Source organism: Melanostigma gelatinosum, assembly GCF_949748355.1.
Source record: "Melanostigma gelatinosum genome assembly, contig: SUPER_1_unloc_2, whole genome shotgun sequence".
Lineage (NCBI taxonomy): Eukaryota > Metazoa > Chordata > Actinopteri > Perciformes > Zoarcidae > Melanostigma > Melanostigma gelatinosum.
The window spans coordinates 509348-535000 of record NW_027635329.1 but is presented as its reverse complement, the minus strand read 5'-3'; the positions used below and the strand labels follow the sequence as shown (position 1 = coordinate 535000).

General features: G+C 39.6%; 2 protein-coding genes across 3 annotated transcripts in view; one reads left to right on the top strand and one right to left on the bottom strand.

The window, feature by feature from the left end:
- The window catches only part of LOC306786423 (anillin-like), an 18452-nt gene extending 14438 nt beyond the window's left edge, over positions 1–4014 (bottom strand). For both annotated transcript variants that reach the window (XM_079297407.1, XM_079297408.1), the window contains exons 1-6: positions 3895–4014; positions 3062–3161; positions 2728–2916; positions 2414–2509; positions 757–941; positions 486–578 (exon numbers count right to left, since the gene is read on the bottom strand). In XM_079297407.1, the coding sequence (XP_079153533.1) occupies positions 486–578; positions 757–941; positions 2414–2509; positions 2728–2916; positions 3062–3155 (657 nt within the window). In that variant the 5' untranslated portion in view covers positions 3156–3161; positions 3895–4014. The remainder of the gene's footprint in view (positions 1–485; positions 579–756; positions 942–2413; positions 2510–2727; positions 2917–3061; positions 3162–3894) is intronic.
- Positions 4015–5788: 1774 nt separating this feature from the next.
- LOC306786402 (C-C motif chemokine 4-like) lies at positions 5789–6949 on the top strand (the record flags this gene model as incomplete). Its single annotated transcript, XM_079297404.1, has 3 exons — positions 5789–6471; positions 6561–6687; positions 6868–6949. The coding sequence occupies exons 1-3, from the start codon at positions 6321–6323 to the stop codon at positions 6947–6949; spliced, it is 360 nt and encodes a 119-aa protein (XP_079153530.1). The 5' UTR covers positions 5789–6320.
- Positions 6950–25653: the final 18704 nt, after the last annotated feature.

Here is a 25653-nt window from a genome sequence, read left to right as displayed (position 1 = left end):
GAGAAGGGTTATTTGGTCACGGACTCACATCCCAGAGCTTCAAAGGAGGCCAGCGGACTCTCCCTCTGGATCTAGGAACCCAGGCGGAGGGAGATGAGGGGCCAGAGGGGGTCCATCCCTGCTAATGTTTACATTAACCGGTGTGTAAAACAAAAACTCAAACAAACTGGCTCACTAAACATACAAATATAAAAATCACATCCCCAAAAACCTATTTAAAACATGAGTTGCCATTGGTCTGTAGAGTATGTTGCTGTTACTGTACTGAATATACGACATATCATTCAAAGGAGACAACCCATTTCTAAATGCAATAACCATTGTGTATCACTTAATGGCAATCCAAGAACTAAACTGTCTGGTATTGAAACACTATAGACACTTCTCATCTGTCATCAGAGAAATGCTGAAAACAGTCAAGAATTAAGTTTGTTGTAGATGTATATACGCGTGTGTGAGACAGGTGTACAAGATCATAAACCCACCTGCGATAACAAGGGATCGGAGTTGCTCCTTTTCAGCCAGGCGTTCTCACTGATGGGTTGGAAAGGCAACCCGCTCAACTCCTCTTCCCGTTCCTGATCAGTGTAACCATGACAGACATTCTCAAGTTCTTATTACAAATAATCTATGTGTGTAAATGATTTGTATCATCAGGCTTTAGAATATATTTGCTCAACAGAGTACGAGAACATGAGAGCTAGAATGGTGCTGATCAAAGTATGCATTTTACCAAAAGAAGGGCTCTAAACCAACCTGGCGAATGCGAGAAGCCTGCTTGGAGCTGGGTGCTGGGGTGCCGTGGAGTTTCTGCTGAATGGCAGACACAAAGTTGGAGCAGGTCCTCGGGGAGGCGCTGGCAGGGCTTGGGGTTGGATTGGGACCAGCCTGGAAGACCGGCACTTTAAAACGCTCCAGTCGCTGATTAAATTCTCCCTGACCTGGAAGGAAAACATTTATAGAGATTCAAACATAAATAGAAATGAAGAAAAATTTGAATCTAAAACAAATGGTAGAAATATTCTCAAGAAAAGGTAATATAGAGTATCTTCCATTACCATGTTCCAATCTGATATCTATATAACACAGCAGTATTGTGTGCTGCAAGTAGATTTGAGTTAGTAAAGCTGGTTTAGTTGAGCTGCCCTTGACATATATTTTTCCCAGCACCACTGAGCTCTAAGCTGCGTGACAACACTGAATGTCCTTTACTGGATGTGTCCCCATTGCTCAAATATATCTTCTGGAAGTTTGGCAGATCCAACTCCTAGCATGGCTCCAATACTAATCTTTAGCATCCACAGTACTGTAAAACATGAACAGGGGATCTAAAAAAAAACAAAAAAAAAAACACCTGCCAGGCATTGTTCAAGGTCCCATTGATTCTCTTTAGAACTACTTACTACCGTACTAAAAAGCTAGCTAACAAGCTAATTTATGGGGAAAGGTACTTTAAAAATGTGAGGCGACAATTTGGGCTCAGTGCAAACTCAGGGATTAAAGTGAACAACTAATTATACAATAGATAAGTTGCAAGAAAGAATGGTTGGAAATAGATTAATTAAAACTACTCAATTAGCATTAGCATGCTCAATCAGGCTACATCCCCATTATAACAGCTAGCTAGCAAAATCTAGGAGACGGTGTCAAGTTATAAACTGTGTACTTGGCTTGCTGTTTTAACATAAATATCATCAAAGTACCGTATATTGACATCATAGCAGCAACATTACAACTGTTTCTATGTCTGTATGTGTAGAATATGTCACAGAAGTTAATATTTAACAAAACTTTCCTTTGCATTAGACAGTGCAGTAGTGTGGGCTGCACGTGTGATGGAAGGCTGCACTGTGCACGCAGCGGGTTGTCATTTTCCTGGAATTCTGGTAAATGATCTGTACCGGTACATGCGATGAGGGATCATTTACCAGAGTCATCGGAGTGCAGTGGAGGGTTAGAATCCAATGGGCATACTTTTAACCAATATATGCCTTAAGACCTAGTGTTTCTTTTTTATGTGAATGCAAAAATGCCTTAATGCCTGAGCTTAGTCACAATCACATTAGGCATTTGCCTTTCTGAACTTTTTATTAAGGACTTTGCAGCTAAATGTGGCAAATCCTTTAACTGACTGAGAACCCCCAGACTTGGCCCTCTAGCCACTGTCAGGTCTGAGATCACTCAGCCAACCCATCAAAGGAGCCCAGAAATCGAACATTAAAAAAACTCCACAACGAGCCTGGAAACCGGATAATTTGAGTCTCTGCCTTTGATAGTTTATCATATTGTCTTTCATCTATCGTTATTTCAATGTCTGTTAAAAAAAACTAAACAGAAAAGGAAGACTGTATTCTACAAGTCTGATTTTCATCCTCAGAGGTTTTTGAATGTGTGTGATCATATACATCCTCACCAAGGAGACACTCTCTGAAGCCCTTTTCATGGAAGATGACTGATGGGCTGTCAGCCCCAGGATCCGAGAGGCACCGCTGGGCCAGAGGAGCTCCCCCTAAAACAACAAACTACAATATTTATCTAACACACTGGATCCACACAGATTGTTATGCACCTTGACAGTAGTTCTCATTTTGAATGCAGGAAATCCAATTGACTGTTGATCTTGGCTACCGTGGTATCTTGAGCAGTACCATAAACACAATAAACCCAACACTGCTATAAGCCTGTCAATTATTAGCATGCCTGCTTCAACGGTGAAGGTTGGATTACCCTCTCGTCTCTGGGTGAGTTGCTGGACTCTGTACCGGACTGAAGGAACCATCGGCGTGTCCGGCTTTGTGTCTAGCTCAGCTAGGCGTCCAGAGGAGGATGCTTTAGGACTGCGGTTCTCCTGACCAGCTGCCTCCAGACGCCGCCGTTTCTGGCCATCATCCACCTCTGAGACATCAGATAGACAGACTCACAAGGACAAAAGTCACAAATATACCTGCAAAGACTGCTGTGATTATGATAAAGATATGTCTATGAACCTGTATTTGGCAGGTGCTAATTTCATTCTCTGCTATTTGCCTATCAATGATTTTTAATACAGGCAGAATCAAACCTGATGGGGAGAAGACATTGTCTTCAGAATCTGACAACGGTTCTCTCTGTCTTTTCAAGTTGTTGTTGGCACCGTTTTCCTCGCCACCTTCCATGCTGAGCTGCAAACAGTGACGGTAATGACTGTATATTTTTAGATGGCAAACAGTTAAGCACAACAGCAATACGATATGGTAGTTTATTTAGCATTTACTCCCCTCTCAAAACACCTTCTTACTATTAACGTTACTAGGTCATGCAAATAATTATGATGGGCTAACGTTAATATCACATAACTTAGGTAAGAAAAACTCTTAAACGAACGTTGTCTTTGCCAGGAAAAAAAGGCTAACATTATTAAAGCTAGCTTTTAGACGTTTTTACACAGACAGGGGAAGCACTAATGTGGGATAAAAACGCCGCAGGATTATCACAAATAAAAGTAAACGTGCCAACGCCCTGCATTTTACTTTCAGCTCAGCTCGTTTACTAAATTAAACACACATTCTTCGTAGCAAGTTTTGTTAACTGGTCAGCTGACGTTAAATAATGTCACATAACTCGTTAACACTGCCAACACCAACAAAACATGCGTTAGTGAAGTTTAATTAGTAAGCCTGGAACGTTTCTATCTTCAAACAGTGAACACCTGTAACTTGAAAACTAGCTAAAGGAGCTAACGTTAGCTTGCTAGCATTAGCAACATTGTCCTGAGTCAACTCAGGCAAGCTCATTTCAAGCTAATGTAGCGATCTAAAATTGCCAGCGTAACGTTAGCCTAGCTTAGAATGACAAGCTAACTTTAGCCGCTGTTTCATACATAATATATGATGACCAGGTTGGATTTTGTCTTACCTGAAAAGAAGTCTGTATAAAACTACAGTCTGCAAGAAACAGGTCAACTGACAGAAAACAAGAAACAACCTTCTTGTTGTTTTATGCTTTCAGTGAGTCTCCTCCTTCAACTTTGAATTTCAGCGGGTCTTCTGACGCTTACGTGCATACAACTGGAGTACCTTAAATACACTCGAGGAGGCGGAGAGATGCTTGAAGCAATCGGAATCCACGCCTTTACCTGCTGAAAAGCTCGGAGTGAGAGGGAGGGCGTTTTACCGTACTCACTAAACTAAACACGCAAAACAAGATTCCACAACAATACCAATGTGATGATAGTGGAATCTACTGGTGTGGAGTGTGACATAAAGCTTTAACATCAGTAATAACTAACAATAAGATGGTATATGTTGAATAAAATCGGTTAAGTACATGAATGGTATTAATTACACTATTTATGTTATGTGTCAAAACTATAGATCATAAACACAGTAAATAGGCTGTTGAAGAGGTGGATTTTTGTAAACCTAAATTTATACTTAACCTTTCCTGAAAATGACTAATTGCGAGAATTAGCGAAACATTAAGATCCTACATTAAGCCTTCAGATCTCCCTTGATAAATGATGGATGGAAGCTGCAAACAAATGGTCAAATGACTCAGTACATAGAACACTGACCTTGTAGGGTCACCCATTCATCTCACAACTGAGACATGGATCGAGCATGGCAGGAATCTCAAGCAACTTGAGACATGTTAAATAATGTTTTTATCAAACAAAACAATATCTATTTTTAATGTGTCTAGACAAGGGAGGAAGTATGGGTTTAGGTAATTTCTATATTAATGTCAAATGCTACCACAGGGACCTTTTATGCAATATATTGTCTATAAAGTCAACTATTAGTTTTACCTAAGTAAGTTCTGACACATCAGTAGCTCACAGTAACTGAAACACAATCAACACTTGCTTCTCAAATGTATCTTTTCATAAGGAGTAATTATGTTACATATAAAGCTCAGTGCATTGCAACGACAGCCCATTAAAAGAGAGATGCAAATCAGTTACAGATGATGATTAAGAGGAAATTGATTTGGTTGCAAATGCATGCACAGAGATGATCTAAATGGGTCACAGATGCACTGCTAAACCTGGGTTTGTGCACACGTCTGAAAACAGCTGATAAGATCTTGTGATCGTCATGCTGTCTCCATCACTTCAGTCTGCACTGCACAGATTTGCATAAAGGGGGGAACTGACTCATGATGTAGTTCACCCTGGAGGAGGCAGAAACCAGAATAATTTAGTGGTTCGTATTTTGTGTTTGTATTTATAACCCCACAACCCTCTGAATATAAATTTCTTTACAGCCAAAATGTTGAACTTTGACTTTTAAATTCCCCTTCATTTTCCCCATCGACAATGTAAAGTAACTCACAGAACAATCTGGTTCTTTATGAAAAAGTAGAAGGTATTATAAGCCTGTGTACATAAAAACGATGAGGAAGACGTTTACTGCGACTCCTAAGGTGCATTTCTGCAAGAAACATCCAATCACAGAGTTTAAAATGCTGTGACTGAAAACACAATCTAACACTAAAATCCTTTCATGAGAAAATTCGGAGTCAATTTTGAGTGAATTCAGCAACTATGCGCCAACTTGTGTTCTCAACTCTAAGGACAAAGTCTTTTAAATTTGCTACCACTCTGACTTGCAACTCTGATCCAGCCTTTGGTGGAATATACAATTTACCAATGTCATAAACTTTGTCAAAATCTTTGTCGTATAAATCAGTTTCAGCTACAGATTAAAAGCATTTTTCTACTGTAAATAACAGCATTAGTTTCAGTAAAAAAGATGAAATATACAAAGTTATAGAGCATTTTATGGAATCCATAAAACATTTTGACCAGCAAATATTGTGCATGCCTGTTAATTCTGTGTGCATTTGGGTTGGTTTTTATGGCTGGTTTTGGAAATGTAAAGGATGGAATGTTAAAAGCTCATCTTATGAGTAAACTAAGAGAGTGGTTGCCAACAAATAGCCTACTATTTTTGAGAGAGGACAATAAAAAGAATTCTTTTAAAATATCTTTACAAATTCTCCAGGTCAGGAACCACTAAACTAAGACACTGTCAATTAAACTTGAGTACGATCTAAATCTAAATAAAAAGTTTCTGTAATGATGACATTGAATGCCACAACAATCTTTCCACCAATTAAATATACACCAAGATGTAAAGATAAACACCGGGTTTCTGTTCTCTAAATGGGGGAAGTTGATTTTAATCTTTACAACAAATCTGTGGCCTGTCCCTTAGCTGTCACTTCCCTCCCCAAACTACGACAGCAGTCATTTGAGTGTCTCTTTGCAGTGGAAGTTCTGAGGAGGTGTCGGAGAATTCTTGCCCTGAAAGGCTGACGTCATACATTTTGGTTCCACAATGGACAGGATTTATATCGGACGCAATGCCAAGAGTCAATCACAGCAAAGGGAGAAGAACCTCATCATCATCTCTGACAGCATCATGAAGACTCTCTGCTTCACTCTGGGGCTGCTGCTGCTGCTCACCGCCTGCTGCTGCAACGCCATGCGTGAGTGATCAGTGATTGTGCCTAATCATCTTCAGAGTTTGCTCACACCTGTGTCTGTGTTGACTTTACCTGTTTCACCTTCCTCACAGCTAAAGCTCTGCAGTTCAACACAGTGCCTGGAAACTGCTGTTTCAATGTCTGCACGCGCAGTTTACCATTGAAGCGAGTCTCCAGCATAGCAAAGACCCACAGCTCCTGTCTGAAGCAGGCATTCATGTAAGTTTGTGACTGTTTCTTCCACTGTTTTTCTCCTGTAACTGATGAGATGATGAATAGAAAGATGGAGAACCTACAGTATGACCTCCAGACAGGAGTCATCACAAAGCCACAGCAATTACTCTTACAACACAAACTAAAGAAGGTGGATAAACTGAGTTTTCTCTTTGTGTTTTGCAGAGTCCAGACTATCAAAGGAAGACAGATATGCTACAGTGGAACTTTCCAGTGGGCTCTGGATGTCTACAATCAGCAGCACTGAAGATGTATTATCGTATAATACTGTGATCAATTAATGCCTGGTTTTGCAGGCCTATAAATACATAATTTTGTATTTTAATAAATGTCCTAACTATATTGCTGGCTATGTGTATTTTCTGAGTACAATAGGTATAGGTTTAGAGAATGTGTCAGGTTTTCAAGTTAGGCCTGACTGAATCTACCACAGTCCATTTACTATTCTTTTCAACCAGTGTCCGACTCATGTAATTGTTTTAAAATCTGAAACGTTTATGGTCAAGGGATGGTTAAGTTCAGTGGGGGAGAAAGTTGTCTATGCGGCACTGTATCGTGTTTTCTCTACTGGAAGGGTATCCAAGAGGGCACTTAATCATGTTCTCTGCCTCACCTGTCATCTTGAAAAGTAAAAACAAATGATGAAATAAAAAATAATATTTCTCCACCGATCTGTGCTATAAATGTAATTTCTGTATGATTCCAATAATTCTAAGCATTTTTATAATCAAAATCGCTGAATTTCCCCATGTCCTGTTCAAACAGAGGAGACACGCGAGCTGTGCCTCATCTCAGATTGTGCAATCCCACACACACACGCGCGCACACGCACGCACACGCACCCGGTGGAATCAAATATGTACCTTAAGAATACTGATATGAAAAATAACCAGGAGTCAATGTGCAAGCTGCCAATTGGATGGTGATTTAAGCTACTCTATTGGGTTCATGCATTTGTAAATCTGACAATGAAAGAGTCAGTGCCGTTGTTGCCGTTGTTGAAAAACCCTTTCTATACAGGGGTATTCACAGTTTTTGTGCACACTAAGAATGGATAGAAAAAGAGATCATCCACAGTTATACGATGCCGAGTGTGACAAAGACCCTCTCCATTGCACACATTTGTGGACTGTCCAGACAATAAGAGACTCACACACTGAGTTGAATGTTTATTGTAAGGTTCTGATGTGGTCTCAGGAGTAATTATTGAAGGTCGGGCCTGTAGACACAAACATATTATTAGTTTGCTTATCTGTAACTTAAATGATTGAATATATGAATAGTGCTGTCAAATAACATGCATGTTCTTACTTACCTCTGCTGTGTTTCCTCTCCAGGGTGTTCATCCTAAAAGAGTCCCCAGGGTACAAGCCCACCATTTTATAGTTCCGGGAATGTACCATGTGGGAATTACTAGAGGGGTGGTAGGAAAATTGAATCCTCTGTTCGGGCTAGAGATGATCTCTATGGTGAAGTTTTACCACAATAGAGATCAGATAGAGAATTGACCTTTAGAATGTTAGGCATCTATTTGAATGTATTGTTGTAGATTAGGGGATTGTGTGGTAGAGTGAGGGGCGGAGTCGCCTATCTTGCAGTGATGTGGAGGTCCTCGTTAGTGGCAGGCTATATAAGGCTGCCATGATTACATCTACTCTGTCGCTGCCAGGACCACATGCTGCCCGTGGTCCCTGGAAAAGTTATGCATGTATTTGTTTGTTGTTTTTGTTGGCGAAATAAACACCTGGTTGGGCGCACGTACTCTCTGTGTCCTCCTCCTACTTCCAAAGTCCGGCCGCTGCTGGCCAGCCTAACACTGAGCATCAGGTCAAACACTTCAGGCTGGACATAAATGCACAAATAGGTTTATGATAACAATCAAATTATATATATTTTTGACAAAAAATGAAAATGTATATAATCCAATGCACACTTGAAACACTTCTGACTGATCTAATGGGAAAATAGGTGAAGTGGATGTCGACAGAAAATGTACAAAAAGAAACAGAGCGTGATCAGACATTTCAATTTTTAAAACTAAACCTCAGATTTAATTTATTTTAAATAATCATACTGTTGTGATGATTAAATAAAGTATGGCAAACCACATGCAACATATCTCCATATTCTTCTCAGTGCATTAAGGAGTCAAGTCAACATTGTGTACTTTACATGGACAATTTGACGTTGATCCACTGTAAAGTATACAATCCACCAGGTGGCAATGCATGACAGCTGTGGGTTCTTCATGACTCAGCTTTAGCATTTTCCATTCACCCATGTGCTCCAAACACCACCCTCAGGCAGGCTGCAACAATGACTGTGTGAACGCCAACTGCCTGTTGTGTTGATATTCTTGGGTGAATCATGTAAAACTCCATCATGTGCAGTGACACAGATTTGTGTGTGTTTACAAGGGAAGTATATGCGGGTCACTAAACAGTCAGCAGCTGCAGGTCAAGCCCTGCGGTGTCAACAGACCTTTTTAAAAGACTTTGCCAGTTTAAAGTTTAGACGATTGATGAGTAATATATACAAGTTTTTGCATGTTCTGTGAGATGATACAACTCAGATGAAAACCTAGAGAATTGATTGCACATATCTACATTCATATTATACTATGACATGTAGCGGCTGGAGATGCAAGTAAACAATTCGGCAGCTGTAGTGTAAAATCAGCTCCATCAACAATCATTTCCTGTGAGAAGAGATCCAGGTTAAAGTTTACATTGTTGATAACCACCAAATACAGGCATATTTGTGTGTTGTGCATTTTGCAACAGGATGAGTGCTTAGCTCACAGGTGGCCTTGTGTGGCTACTGTGTATATTTTCTTATGTCATGTATGTTCCATGTAATGTCTGCTTGCTGTGAAGTGCGGCCCCTTTAAATAATATTACTGTTGTAAGAGTGCTTATGGACACGTCCTTAGTCCTTGGGGCTTCTTCGTCGCTCTGATTTTGTAAGTTCAGAATGTTCTAGCAGCTGTAGGCCACCATTATACAGAATTTAAAGAGTATCAGGGACGGATGGTACATAACCTAGAACTTTCCTGTGAGTCTGGACTGAACTTACAATGACATCCTTCAGAGTTGTGACATTATAGACATTGTATTCAACTTTAAGTACACTAACGCAGAGCATAACATGATTGAGGGGTTATTTATCAAGCCATCGCCATTACTTTAATCTAATGCAGCCATTATGAGCTGGTACACACACTTCGACAGCCTGTTGGGGATCTGTCGTGATTCCTCAGGTGCTGCAGGGGTTGGTGAGTTCAGGGGCATGCAATAACCAAGACTCTGAGTATTAGCAGTCCCCGGCCCCACACTGAGCTCTACATCACAGCACAGCAGAGTCCACCTTTCACTGTGTGACTTGATGAACAGACAGACAGATAGATAAACATCGAACTAAAAGTTCGGAAATTAGTGTTTGGTAGATTATTTCTCTGTTGTAACAATGCTTCTTGGCAATGAATTTTGGCAATGAATTTTATACCGTTGGAAAGCCTGTTTAGTTACCTTTCAAACGGTGGATCGTAGGGTCAAAGTGTGGAGAAGACGGGGAGAACGCTATGCTGATTGCTGCACCGATAGAGGAACACCTTTTGGTGGAGGCAGTGTGATGGTGTGGGGCGACATCTCCATCACTGGAAAAACGAGGCTTGTCTTCATTGGAGGCAATCTCAATGCAGAGAGATATCGAGATGAGATTCTGTAACCAGTGGCAATCCCATTTCTCCACAGTCTGGGACCGAACTCCATCCTCCAAGATGACAACGCTCGCCCCCACAGAGCGGTTTCATCAGAGACTACCTCCAGAATTTGGGAGTAGAGGATGGAATGGCCTGCCAACAGTCCTGACCTCAACCCAAGTGAACACTTGTGGGACCAGCTGTTCGTGCCAGAGTGACCAACACAACCACGTTGGCTGACTTGCGACAAATCCTGCTTGAGGAGTGGAATGCATCCCACAGCAGTGTGTGAGCAGGCTGGTGACCAGCATGAGGAGGAGGTGCCAGGCTGTTGTGGCTGTGTATGGTTCTTCCACACGCTACTGAGGCTCCTGTTTGTTAAATGAATAACAATATAGTGACACTTGTATTGTGAGATTTTGTTTGGTTCAACTTCAGTCATGTTGAGTTCATGTGAAGCTTCTTAAATAGTGAATATAACATGTATAGTGGCTTAAAACAGCTTTGCATCTGTCAACAAGCAGCTACACCGAGTCATGAGGATTACTTTGTAGAACACAGGATTTTAAATCAGTCCATATACAGATCAAAGCATTGCCACATATCCAACAGCTCTGAGAAAGCATCAATGGTCAGGGAGGTAAGAAGATGAACACATAAGACGGATTGTAAACACTTCAGGAATAATAATAAGTATTTCATGAGGTAATTAAGCATTAAGTTGGGTTTGTTTGACAGAAAAAACAATGCTTTCTCCACACATACAACTAACAGGCCATGCTGGCAGTAAAGATGTGATGATCATTAAACAAAAAACATTGAAGGATGAAAAATTGAGGGGAAATAAACATTGCTATTCTTGGATACCACTCTGCAAAAAAAAGTGAATTGTGGCCTGAAGGTGGACCCAGACAGGATTTCTTTAATATCTTGCAGTACTATGTCTGCACAACCTTACCTACTTCACACATCAGAACACATGTAATCCTTCAGGTTTAGGGACATTTGTACATACAGCAGCATGATCTAACAGCAAGTGGGCATTAAAGTCATTATAGTGGATAATATACATGTGCATATACATCTATTATACTGGAAACAATGCAGCCTTGATACACATACTGTTGCCCTGTACCTTGGGCCGTCCATTTTGCACTGAACTGTGTTCTTCATTAACTGCACTGGTTTGAAAAGAGAAACCCAGAGGATGAAATGAAGACAGGAGGGTTTTTGCTGAAGAGCATTCGTTTATTTTCCACAGGTTACTTCAGAAACAGGTAATTATGTACACAACATCTGGAATGTTGGATAAATGCATATCAATCATCATCTCACTGTGGCCGTTTCCAGAGAAACCTTAGAAATACTAGCTATACATTAAGAACAGTTCCTCTGCATTAGAATTTATTGCTGGTTTTACAATCGTATTTACAATTTGATTAGTGAGGTCTAAAAACCACAGGAGACTGCTAAATAAATAAGAACAATACAGGAGCATAAGAAACCGACCCACATGAGTGGCCAAGATTCCAAACAATTTTCATGCCAGACTATAAGACTTTTGAATCAAGAAATAAAACATCATATCCCTTACAGATTAGTAAATTCTTTATCAATAAAAGACACCATTAATTCAATACATTCAGGGGTTTTCTGCTACAGGGTTACTTGGTCTGGTATGACCAGTAGTTTATGGGCGGTGAATGTTTAAATGTAACCTTTAAATAGATATGTTCACTGTTTTAGCATTTATCATTATCACATATAGGCTCACTTTTCTACAGCATTTCAAGTATTCAGCTGTCACTGATTGTATTAATATGATATAAATGTGACTGTGGTACTGAGCTGTTGCAATTAGCAACAGTCATTAGTGACCTTATAGTATTTTCAGAACTCATAATATAGCACCACATCAGTTAAACTGAGAGTTTTGTAAATACATTTGGTTCAGGGGAGAGACGCTGTTTCAAATCAGTGTTCAATTTGCATGATATGAACTGGATAGAAATCTCAGTCCAGCTCTCAGTTGGATTGTTATGATCACACACAGACGTTTGACAGTAAAGCGAGAGGAAGACTCTCCCACCCTTCCTGCTCCCAGACTTATCCCACCGACTGATAATGAGCAACAGACTAAACGTGTAAAATGAGGTCACGGCTGAGAACAATACTGTCTTACTTTCAACACAGTCTGCTGCCACAAAAAAAGCCCCACATGGTACTCAATTAAAGGCGATAAATTTGGAATTCATGAATTGTGCAATCTTTGCATGATGTCGTTGGAAGCATGCAGTGATTCAAGTTTAGTTTAGTTCATGTCGACTCATGTCTACTGCCTTTATATTCATATCTAAATCAACAACAACAAAAATGAAACTGCTGATATGTTTCATTCTTGGTTGAACCTTGTATGTATGCTCTGGGTCAAGATGATGTGAAATGTATCATGACAGATCATCACACACATCACGGATTTATGAAAACACCCATTGTAAACACACACAGTCCAAACTATTTACATTTACACAATTATACTATTATTGTTGGAATGCTGTTATCCTGTTTCTTTATTCAACTTCTTCTATTTCTTCCGTGCCCCTCTTCTCCTCCTTCATTTTTTAAGCTACAGAAACCGTTCAACTATTAAAATGTTCAGCTCTTTCACCAGAGGTGTGCTATGACTTTTTATATTTCTAACCTTTAAACTTTTTGAATTATTAAGCTTTTTATATTTTCAATGGGATCTCTATGGAGAATATTTTCAAATGGCTTCAGGCACACAGGTGTTCGCGATTGAGCCAATTAGTGATGTTGATAAACACACAGACTCACAGACACACGCGCACATACACTCCTCTCCCTCTCTCTCTCTCTGTCTCTCTCTCATACAGTCACTTATGAGACTTATGAAACTTCTTCAACTTTCAAATCCTTCAACTTCCTCATACTTTCAGCTAAAGACACCATTTCAACTTTCAAATGTTGAGAAAACCCTGAACTATTCAGCATAACATAATTCAGCAATTTAACTTATGATTTTTCAGCCCTTTTCTGACTTTATAATGGGTGTGTATTGCGCAGCTTAGAGTGCGTGAATTCCGGGTACCCTTAAACGCCTCATCTTAACTTCACTACGGAAGAAACCAGGCCTTCGACATTGTTCTCTGAGTCATTGACCGGTAAGTAGCACAGTGCGTTTCTATACTCAACTTTAAAAATGAAGCTTCCACATTTTACAATGGCATTACAAGTGGTTTCTAACTCAAACAGGGTTCAAAATAAGCAAGAAGAGTAAACATTTTCCCGGTGAACCAAAGAAAAGGGTTAGGGTTAGGGTTGTAGCCTGGGGAGCAGTTAGGGGTTCAGTGTATTGCTCAGGGACACTTCGACACATGACACGTCCCAGCCAAGGATCCAACTGTCGAGTTATAAAGTAAAGTCCCACAGGACACTGTAAAGGGCGTGACTTCATCTCTCTATTAAACTGACAATAAACCACTAAGCTAATTAACAGGTTATTTCTAATATAAAACTAGTCTTTTTCATCAAACTATCCTGACAACAATATGTTTGCTGTGGTAACATTACAGTCAGAGTGTTTTATAACTGTTTGTTAGTTTTACCAGCAGCTAAAGCTGTTCAATTATTATTCTGGCCACTTCATGTGTCAATGTGTAAATCTGTAACAGAAAGTGACCAATAGACATGATTATACACAAGCTTTGTGATCTTGAATTAGACCTTAATGTACAAATAACCTTTGTTCATATAATGCTGATAGTATCGTTCTGTAGTAATCCACTAATATAATGCAGGCCCTATAGGAACATGACTTTATACATTCAGTATACAGAGACATTAGATAATCCATTATTAGTCCACAGTGAGCCCTCACATAGAGCTGAGATGGAGCTGTCATTAGTTGTGGGTGTTCTGTAGTTCTGCTAGTTTTAACCCTTTATTGCTCATACACACAGAAGATAATAATGTGTTTCCTCTCTTAGGCAAAGAGAACATTGCTCAACATCTGTGCTTTGGCTGGTAAGTACGGACATGCTGTAACTGAAATTGACAATAGACCACATAACTTGATGTGTTTAACTGTTAAGTATCTTAAACTAGGGCTGCAACTAAAGATTATTTTAATAATCGATTAATTGGGTGATTCTTTTTTAGATTAATCGGATAAAAAAACAAAAGCATTAATTTCCAACCCTTTATTCAAAAACAGAACTGATCTTCAGAAAGTGCACAAACAGGTTGCTTCTTGAACATCCCTGAGCTGTTAAAGTAATAATTAAAAAACAAAAAAAGCAAATGGACTAACACAAAAAACATACATGTGAACAAAAATATGTATATTTTTGTTTAAAGGGACCTGAGCTGTCGGAACAATAAATCATTTATAAAAAATAAAGAAAAATACAAATCAGAAAACTTAACAGGATTTGTTTGAACATCAGAACTTGTTCTCTACACTACACGCACAAACTGAATCATCACCGTGGTGCTCCCGTGCCATATCATGTCGCTTTTGCATATCTTGCAATGAACACACTTTTTCAATTTATTAAGTGTGAAATGCTCCCACACCTTGGCCGACTTAGGTCGTACTGATTCCTCTGCCTCCGCCATGTTTCAGAACAACGTTACGGGTCCGATGGTCTTTCCTCTGTTGTAAATTGTTTGATCGCATGTTTACTTTTATTGTGAAGAGCATGAAAACGGAAGTGATTTGACTGTGAAGAGACAGGAAGTAGCATGATGCATGCAATGTGCTATGATACGACAACAATGATAACGATAAGTGAAAACCTAACGTATATGTCGGGTGCAAGAGCGTGGTCTGTTCACTGTAACGGTTGTTAAACTGCAGTTTTCAGGAAGTAAAGTGTTCCGTTCAAAACCAGACGTGTCTTGGTCGTCATTAGAAGCTCCACTTCACACAACAACTGCTGTGCTCCGCTCTTTTTTCCCCTTTTGTTTTTGTCAAACATCTCCGAGACTTATTGAGTGGCGTAATAATCGCGCGACACAACGAATCGATTATGAAATTTGATAATCGATAATGAAAACTATTTTAAAAATCGATTATCGATTTTATCGATTCGTTGTTGCAGCCCTATCTTAGACCTTTTCCTTTTGTTTAGATTGACACCAGATTCATTTATTTTGTTTTTGATTTATTCTCTCTAAAGCAACTTAAATATATATATTGAAGACTAACATAAGTTCCTGGGAAATTCTAGATCTTGAATGAGACTTTGATAATTAACAAGGAAATAAAATGAGCTGTAATGATGGTTTTCTGAAATTAAACTAAACATTTCACCCTCCCGCTCCTCCTTCTATCCCCCTCCTTTCTGTCTCTGATTGCAGACCATCACTGTGACTCCTTGTAAGTTCACACACATGAATTATGATTTTGCTGTTACTAAACTAATATTACATTGGTTTACATTAAGAATGACTTCCCATCCTAATGTAGTCTCGACAGGAATTACATCCATCCATTACGTACTCAACACTAAATGACCCACCCTGAATAACAGTTTGATCTAGATTGAAATGAGCTGTGACACACTGGTTTTCTGAGAGGAAAGTAAAGACGATTTCTTTCTCTCTCTCCACTTCTTCTGGCCTCCTCCTTCCCGTCTCTAACTGTAGATCAGAGTTGGTGTCTCCGTGGTAACTTGACACTAAGTTCACATGTGAATCAACACTTTTACTTAAAACACTTAATACTGCAGGTTTTAAACACACTGTAGTGAAGTTGTAGTTAGTGAAAATGTGAGACTTCTAAACAGCTATACCATCATTTCATACCATCATATACATATCATTTCATGATATTTCACATAAATCTGTGCACTATTACCTGTTATACTGTCATGATGTGTTTACATTATGATCATGTGAGCAGACACTTCACTGAACTTTTCGCTTAGGGTAGAAGTTACTTAGTTTGTTATTCAGACTGCTGTCTAATGTGTGTCTTTATTGTGTCTTACAGGTGTCCTGCTGTCTCCTCTCCTCTATCATATTGGCTCTCTGTCTTTCCTATACCTTCTATCAACTCTGTCTAAGCATTGGTTCCTCTAGCTTTCCTGTCAATCTACCGCTCTGTCTTTGATATTGGAATTCATTCTTTGTATCCCCCTTCTATCCCACTCTAGCTGTTACCGAACTTTCCAAACCTACCGAACCTTCTGAAAAACTTCTGAACAAATTACTGGAAACTGATTTCTGAAATCCTATATTCTGAAGTAAATTACATGGTTATCACAACCTGTCTGTTGAACGAAAACCTGAGAGTCTCTCATCTCGCCCACTCTCTGTCTCTCCACTGATCCTCTGATCCACTCACTTGCTTTGGGTTACTGGTACCTGATCTATCTTTTAAGAAATCTGAGAGATTCTCCTCTCACGCTCACCTCTTTCAATCTTCTATCTACATCATATACATCTATAGAATACTATTACTGTTTGTACAAACAGTACAAAACATTTGAAATATACTAAGATATTTTTTCAACAAAATTGAACATATAATTGAAAAAGACATGCAAATAATTTTGTTGTGATTGAAAAAGTTACACTTCTATCACAAACATTTGGTAAAATAAATTATAATTTCGAATTAAATCTGGTCAATTTCCAAATATATAATTTCTTGTAAAAGTTCATGATTAAGTTAACATAATTAAAGGAAACTGCATTCTGGTTAATATACATAAAAACCAACTACCGGTAGTGAAAATCCACTTTAGAGAATAAGTCTCGTTGTTCCTGATCTTTGTTGCTGTGGAGTTCTGTTGGTTTGTACCCAGAGGTTTGTTTTGGTAACAGATATTTCACATTTCACATTGTTGTTTACTTGACTAGTCTACATACGAGTAAAAGTAATACCACTACATACATTGTATTCATTATTATTTAATTTATTTAGATTATTTTCCATATAAATTATAAATATAATTGTTTGAATCATTCAGTGTTTTGTTGTTGTTTAACCTGTTCCTACAGAAATAAAATCCAGACTATCTATGAGGAACTGCATTCATTTGGAGCGGCTGTTTCCTGTCTGCAGACCAACGTTCTTCAGAAGCATTCATTCCACTATTTCTTCCGTCTCCCCTTTTTTGAAACTCTTCTTCTTCATTTTTTAAGCTACAGAAACTGTTCAACTATCACAATGTTCAGCTCCTTCAGCTCATCTCTGCTATGACTTTTTCTATTTCTAACCTTTAAAATATTTGAATTATTAAGCTTTTAGCAACTTTTTTTGAATGGGTTTCTATGGAGAAGATTTTCAAATCCTCTTAAACTTCAACTTTCAAATCCTTCAACTTCCTCATACTTTCAGCTAAAGACACCATTTCAACTTTCAAATGTTGAGAAAACCCTGAACTATTGCCGCATTATTCAGCTTTTTGATATATTTTACACTTTTTGAACTGCAGCAATTTAACTTTTATGATTTTTCAGCACTTTTCTGACTTTATAATGGGTGTGTATTGCGCAGCTTAGAGTGCATGATGTCACCGCTAGAGTGAAGAGCAGCTTGAGATTCTTGTGAAAAAAACATTTGTATTTTGCCAGTGTCCACAATCTTCACTCTTCATGCATAATTTCTGGATGTAGAAGTAGCTAATATTGTCCTTGTCGTAGAAAAATTACTGTGGAATCCCACAGATTTCCACATTTGACACGGAAGCCGTTAATTGAGAGGAAAACCAACTTTCTGCTCCATAGAGACCAATGTTAAATTTTGCTTGAAAAACATCTTCCACAGAACACGGTACCCCATTTCTAGATCGCCAGTTAAGCCACATTTTTTACACTACAGACACAATTTTTACAGGATCTGTTCTTCAACTCAGCCTTCCCCTCAATTATTAATATCGGAGCAATAGGAGCTACGGTTATGGGAGTTTTGAGGATTTGTTTGAGAGGTGTTTCCCTGTTTTATCTCCATGAAATGGCTTCAGGCACACAGGTGTTTGCGATTGAGCCAATTAGTGATGTTGATAAACACACACTCACAGACACACGCGCACATACACTCCTCTCCCTCTCTCTCTCTGTGTCTCTCTCATACAGTCATTCAGGTCTTAGGGATCTTTAGAGGTCTTTCCCCCCTCCTCCACCCCCCCCCCCCCCCCCACACACACACGCCATTTTAAAATAAAAGCCCCACAGAATGAATCCTAACTGAAATGCTTGTGATGAGCCTGTCATTTAATAACCGGTTTGTGTTTATCTAACATTATGATTCTGTCTCCTCTCCCCTTCTCCCCCACACCCCATTTCAAAATAAAAGCCCCAGAGAGTGAATTCTAACTGAACTGCTTGTGATGAAGCCTGTAATTTAATAACCTCTGTTTATGTGTCAAACATGATGATTATGTCTCCTCTCCCCCTCCCTCCCCCACCCAGTCCCACCCTTTCAAAATAAAAGCCCCATGGATTAACTGTATGTAAACATTAAGCTCAAAATTCTGCTTTTTTGTTGAAATAATGAATGCGACAACTACTACTGCTGCTAATATTTCTAGTATTACTACGACTACTGCTGCTACTACTTCTACGACAACTTTTGCTGTTGCTACTATTACTAGTGCTATTACTGCTACCATCAATATTATCACTACCACTACTGCTATTACTACCACTACGACTATTACTTATACTATAACTGCTACTACTGCTATTCATGCTACTACCAGTACTAATACTACGACAGCTATTAGTACGACTGCTACTAGTACTACTACTACTGCTACTTCAAATACTGCCATTACTTTTACTACTACTGTTATATTAAATACTACGACCACTACTACAGCTATTACTCCTACTACTGATACTAGGCTGCTACTTCTTCGAAATACTAATACTTCTTCTAAATGATACTACTAATGATACTTCTACTACAACTACGACTTCTACTCCTATTACTACAAATGTCACTACTTCTGAAATTTGTTTAAGCTACAGAAATTGTTCAAATATCGAGAGAGAGAGAGAGAGAGAGAGAGAGAGAGAGAGAGAGAGAGAAGAGTGAGTGAGAGAGAGAGAGACTTTTCATATTTGTAATCTTTCAACTTTTTGAATTATTCAGCTTTTTGCAATTTTTTAAAAATTGGATATCTATTTTCAGCAATGTTTTTGAGATTCATTTCAGCTTTCAGCATTCCAACGCATTTTCAGCAGGAAATGCATTTTCTAGTTGAATATATGATTGAAAAACTGATTAAAACTAAAACCTTTACAGTATATTAATATCTGTATACAGTAATCCTTCTGAGCAGGCATTCTAGGCAGGAAACTGTAGCGTAGGCCGTCTCATTTCGGAGACCGCATGGTCCAGCCTTCGCGGTCCTCAAAGGACGGCTGGGTCCTCCGAAGGATGCAGCCCCTGAATTGAGACACAGCTACTGACTCCAATACAGTGGCTCGGAATAAAATGGTTCATCATCTGTATAGAGAGTGAAATGAACCCAGCTTCTACTACTCTGGAGTTCAGGAATTAAATTCCTGAACTAATTAAACCGTGCAACATTTTAATTGAAACTAACTGGTGGTCAAAATCATAGCTGCTCAACATCAGTATCCGTGATTACAAAATGGAAAGAATATGACAACAAAACAAACCTTAAAGAGGGCCAAACCCCAAGGACCAGACAAGGAGGACATTAATCAGAGAGGCAATGAAGAGTCCAAAGGTGACCGTTAAAGAGCTGGAAAAGTCCACAGGGAGGATTTGAGTTTAAGCTGTTCGGTTCATTTGGTTGTTGTAAAAAGATAGAAAAGCTCCAGAACGCTTTAATTAGCAATGCCAGCTAGTGACATACAACACAGTGCAGAAGGGTCGGTGGACTGTCACTACACAAGTCCTGTTTCATGAATGGAGCATTTCTTCTTTGTGTTGTTGAACAGCAGTTAGCACCAGCTGATGCGCTATACCACCCCCTTTGCATAACAGTATTATGTCGGTCAAATTGGTCAAATTCTGCATCGTGTTCCCCAAAACTAGTGTTGTTGAGCGGCAACGTTTGGAAATAATATGACAATATATGAAAAGTCTTGTCTTTAATTTGAATTCCCACTATAATAAATAGTATAAATGGACCATGTTTACCCATATTTCTGTTCCATAAAACCATATATGTAACAAAATGCTTATTGTATTGATAAGTGTTGTTCACCTGCATCGGAAATGCTGACTTAAAGTCCCTCTCTTTGTTGTCCGGTTGCAGTCTTTCTCTCCATGAGCACAGCTTTTCTCACTAACAGGTGGGACGTGAAATACGTTGAAGGCAATGTTGCTGTAGCCTTCAACGAAGGCCAGAGGCCGATGCGTGTCCTGGAGCAGTTGTATCTTGGTGACGTTCACTTCCATCAGCAGGTGTGTGTACATTTTCATGTCGAGATTCTTGAGACTCAGGTCCTCAAGTTTGTCATATCTGTTTAAAAAAATAAATAAATACAAAAATGACTGCGATAGTAATGTTGGGTGCATTATTTTTGGACAGATTTTCGTTCAAAACGAAAACACTAACCTCCAGTTTCTGTTCTGCTCTAAGAAGCGAGATACTCCAGTTTCAGCAGCATAGGTGTCGATATGGACAAAGACATCCGAGGTGTCAGAGGCATGGTGTAACAATGTGAAGCATGCATTCAATGACTGATGTCAGTATACAGTCAGTTGGAGGCATAACCAATAGATCTGTGACTATTGGATAATAATTTAAGCTCAGGGAGTGTGTTGGTCAGGCTCTCATAAGACAGCCCACAATGGCCCGTGTATGGGTTTGTGCAATTAAAGCCCTAGTTTTCTGTGTGAGATGAACTTATTTTGACCAACACTTATGGATGGAGTAATGAGAAATGTTTAGCTTTTAAATACACTTTTCCAGCTTAAAACATAGACTGTCTCTATGTCCCAATCCAGCGGCCGTTTATGGACATAATATGAAGTATAAATCATCTGTAAAATCGTCACAATCTCAGTGAAGTTTGAAAGTGAAGTTATTAAAGTTACTTTACAAGGCTTAACTACGGCCGGATTCAGGCAGACGAGCAGCCGCTAACGTTAGCTAGCTTGTCAGCTAACGTTACTCACGTCACGTAACTTAACCGATCATTTTAACAAACGTGATATATGTATAGATATATGCATGTATAAATGTACTATATATATATATATATATATATATATATAGTCAGAGATGGGCAGTATTTCAATTACTTGTATTTGAAATACGTATTTGATAGGGCCGATGTAAAAATCGAATGTAATTTGTAACGAAATACTTTAGAGTGGAGTCATTTTGTATTTAAAATACTCAAAATACTTTCTCCACCAATCAAAAAACTGTTCACGAGTTCAGTCTTCAGATCTTCCAGTTCAATGGATTGTTTGTCAAGGTAAATATTTTATCTGAGTGTGACAGATGTCAACTCGCTTAATGTATAATGTAGTGACTTTAATAATATCCATTTTTATATGTTAAAGTCACGGTGGGGGCGAACGGATGAACTTGTTCGGACGCGTGTTCCACAAACATTTCAATGTCCAATGCGTTGTCTTTCTTTAGATCCGTTGATCCTTTTATTTAAATACATATTGGCACCGTAACAGAATACAGGATACGTTACTTGGACACGATACCTTGACACAATAACATGGTCAAAAACTGTGAGCTTCCCATCCACACACACACCTGGTCCTCATTACCAGGCACTTACATATATGCACATTTAAGTTAATGTGCCACCCACTGTTCAATGTCAGAACTGCATGCGTTTCCCTCAAAGACAAAATAAAACAACAAAACTACATTATGGCTGCAACACACCGGCCCCTAATTGTTATTGGCAGGAGGGCATAAACAATTCAACAGATATTTATATAATGGAGCCAATAAATCCATAATAAAACAAAACAAACAAAACCCAAAATTCCCCTCAGAGTACGAGGTCCCTAATAACTTTGTTATGGTTCAGCTTCTTGTAGAAGACAAAGTTTGGTCACTGGCCTGTCCAGCGTGCTAGTCTTGGTTTTCACTCGTGCAGATCGCACCAGTCCTTTCCTGTCAGGATAGGTCTCTAGAACTTTTCCGAATAACCAGGAACTACGTGGAGCTGTAGCATCTGCAACAAGTACAATGTCTCCCGGAACAAGGCTTCGTCTCTCCTTACTCCACCTTTGGCGCTCCTGTAGCAAAGGCAAGTATTCTTTTAGCCAGCGCTTCCAAAAAAGGTCGGAGATGTACTGTACTTGTCTCCATCTTCTTTTGATATAGAGGTCTGTCTTCTCGAACAGTCCAGGTGGTAAGACTGGTTTTCTTTTCATTGTCAGCAGGTGGTTTGGTGTAAGAGCTTCTCGATCATTGGGATCTCCAGATAACTTGGTGATAGGGTGGTCATTTAAAATGGCTTCGACCTCACACAGAACAGTATGCAATCCCTCGTCACTCAGGGTTTGTTGATGTAAGACTGATGTTAGTATCCGTCGAATCATCCTTATGATGCGCTCCCATACACCTCCATGATGAGAAGCCGTTGGTGTGTTGAAGCTCCACTTTATTCCTTCCTGTAGAAAAGCCGCTTGTATCTTCCCGTGATTTAAAGCAGCAAGAGCTCTTCTCAACTCCCTTTCAGCACCAACAAAGTTGGTTCCATTGTGAGATCTTAAGTGAGAGACTTGTCCTCTTCTACAAACAAACCTGCGTACAGCATTTATACATGAGTTAGTATCCAAAGGGTAGGCAACTTCCAAGTGGACTGCTCTACATGCCATACATGTAAATATGACTCCATAGCGTTTTTCAAGGTTACGTCCTCTCTTGATCTCAACTGGCCCAAAATACTCAACTCCGACGTTGGTGAATGGAGGCAGATCAGGAACGAGTCTTTCAATAGGCAAGTCTGCCATTTTTTGCTCACACAACTTCCCTTTATGGTGCTTACAGAAGCCACAGTTGGACAGGATCTTTCTTGTTGCTGCATTAGCATTTGTAATCCAGTATTTCCTCCGTAATCTGGAGAGAACATGGTTTCTTCCACCATGGCCCACCTGTTCGTGTATGTGCTTTAATATTAGAGTGGATACATGTTGGGTTTTGAATAGGATGACTGGATGTTTTGTCTCCTCAGGCATGGCTGCCTTACTCAATCTCCCTCCAACTCTAAGTAATCCATCTACCAGAACCGGGTCCAGCTTGTAAATGGTGCTATCCTTTTTCACTTCACGTTTGCCAGATGTTAACGCCACCAATTCCTCATGGAATGAAGCGAAGGATTGATTTTTCTGCTCCTGAAAGATCATCTGGAGTCAAACTCTGTCCCTTTAACACAGCTTTAATTTGGTGCATTTCCTGTTCCAATTTGTTGCCATTCATGTCTGTAACTTCATGGCTCATTTGTTTCCTTGTTTGACTCATTTCCAGTCGAGTTCTTCTTATTTTCAGAATCCATGCAACTGACGTCTTCAACCTGTTCCAGTCATAAAAGTATGTTGTCAGTTGATGGGTGGCATTTGATGCATCTTCAACAATCACTGTATTGGTTATAAGTTCCTTTTTGACCTCTGGGTCATCAGCAGCAATGTTGGAATCAAAGCTGTGAGCAGGCCACTCCTCCAATGCTTTCCGCAGAAAGTCAGGTCCATCCTGAAGTTTAACTCAATGTTTCATGATTTCCATGAATTTCACATCATCTCTGGACATCTCCATTTTGTCTTCTGATGTTCTTTCATTAAAATCATGGTTGTACTGATTATTCAGCAATTCCTCCAGGTGTTGTATGGAAATCCTGTTAACAGTAGCAGCGGGGTAGCCACTCTCACACCGCTCATCACTGCATCCTTGACCGGAACCATTAACAACCCACCCCAATAGGGTCTTAATGGCATACGGTGCGTTTCCATGGCTGTTGATTACTCCCCACGGCTCAAGCATTTTGGAGGCATTGGTACCTATCAACAACTCCACGTCAGCTTGAATGCTAGGAACACTAACACCATCCAAGTATGGCCACTTTGCCAACTCCTCTTTTTTGATGAGGTTATCAGTGCTTACAGGCATCCTCTTCTGGGTATAGACCTCTGGTAAATCATAGAATCTTTTCCCGGTGAGACTTGAAATCTCCAAATCAGTCAACATGTAGCTGGAAACTGTTGCTCCTGAGCCCATGGTTCTTAAGTGGATTTGGGTTTTCCGTCCATTCAGATTAAGCCTCCTCATCAGGGTTTCAGAACAAAATGTTGCTGTACTGCCTGGATCTAGAAAAGCATATGTCTGTATGACCTTGTCTCCCCTATTGGATTTCACCTGTATTGGTAAAAGATGGATAGAATCCCATCACTGCTACCGGCCCCTGTAGGACCACATGTGTGTAGAGAAACATGTGCGCTACTTAATGATGGTTCTTTTGGCCTTTTTGAGTCTGTGTTGACTACTTTCTCTCTTTGGCAGATGTGAAGAACACTGGGATGGTTTAGACTCCACACCTTGCAAGTCAAGTGCTTATCGCAATCCTTGCTCCTATGCCCAATGCGAAGGCAGCCAAAACAGATTCCATTATCCTTAAGAAAGTTAATCTTGTCCCTATGTATCTTCTCTTCCAATCGTGGACACATGGCCAGTGTGTGACTTTGAGAGCAACACAAACAAAAGCTGGTGTTCTTTGCAGATGAACCATTTGGTTGTTTGCCATGATTTAACCTTCTTGGTTCTTCAATGGCCGGGGTTTCAACAGTAGCAGAAGTTGCAAAACTGTTTTCTTTGAATCTTGGCTTCCATTCTGCTTTGATCTTGTTCACATTTTTGTTTAATGTTTGAAGTGGTGCATTCTGAATGTCTCCAAAGATTGGGTCAGACAATATTTTCACTTCACGCTCGATGAATATGACAATATCATTGAAGGTTGCCCAGCGATTGAGGTTTTGCAGTAGCTCACATGCAAATATTCTCCATTTTTCTCTTAGCTTGTATGGAAGCTTCAGAATCACTGCTCTCATATTTGCTGGCATATCCAGTTATTTCGTGTACTGTATGTCCTCCATTGCATTGCAACACTCACGCAAAAAGAGGGCATAGGCTTGGAGAGATTTCACATCCTCAGGCTTCACTAAAGGCCAGCAGAGGGCTTTCCCCATATATGCTGCAGTAACTTTGTGTTCCTTCCCAAAGTGCTCCTGTAGCAGATCCTTAGCTGTAGCATAGCCTCTGTCTGGAGCC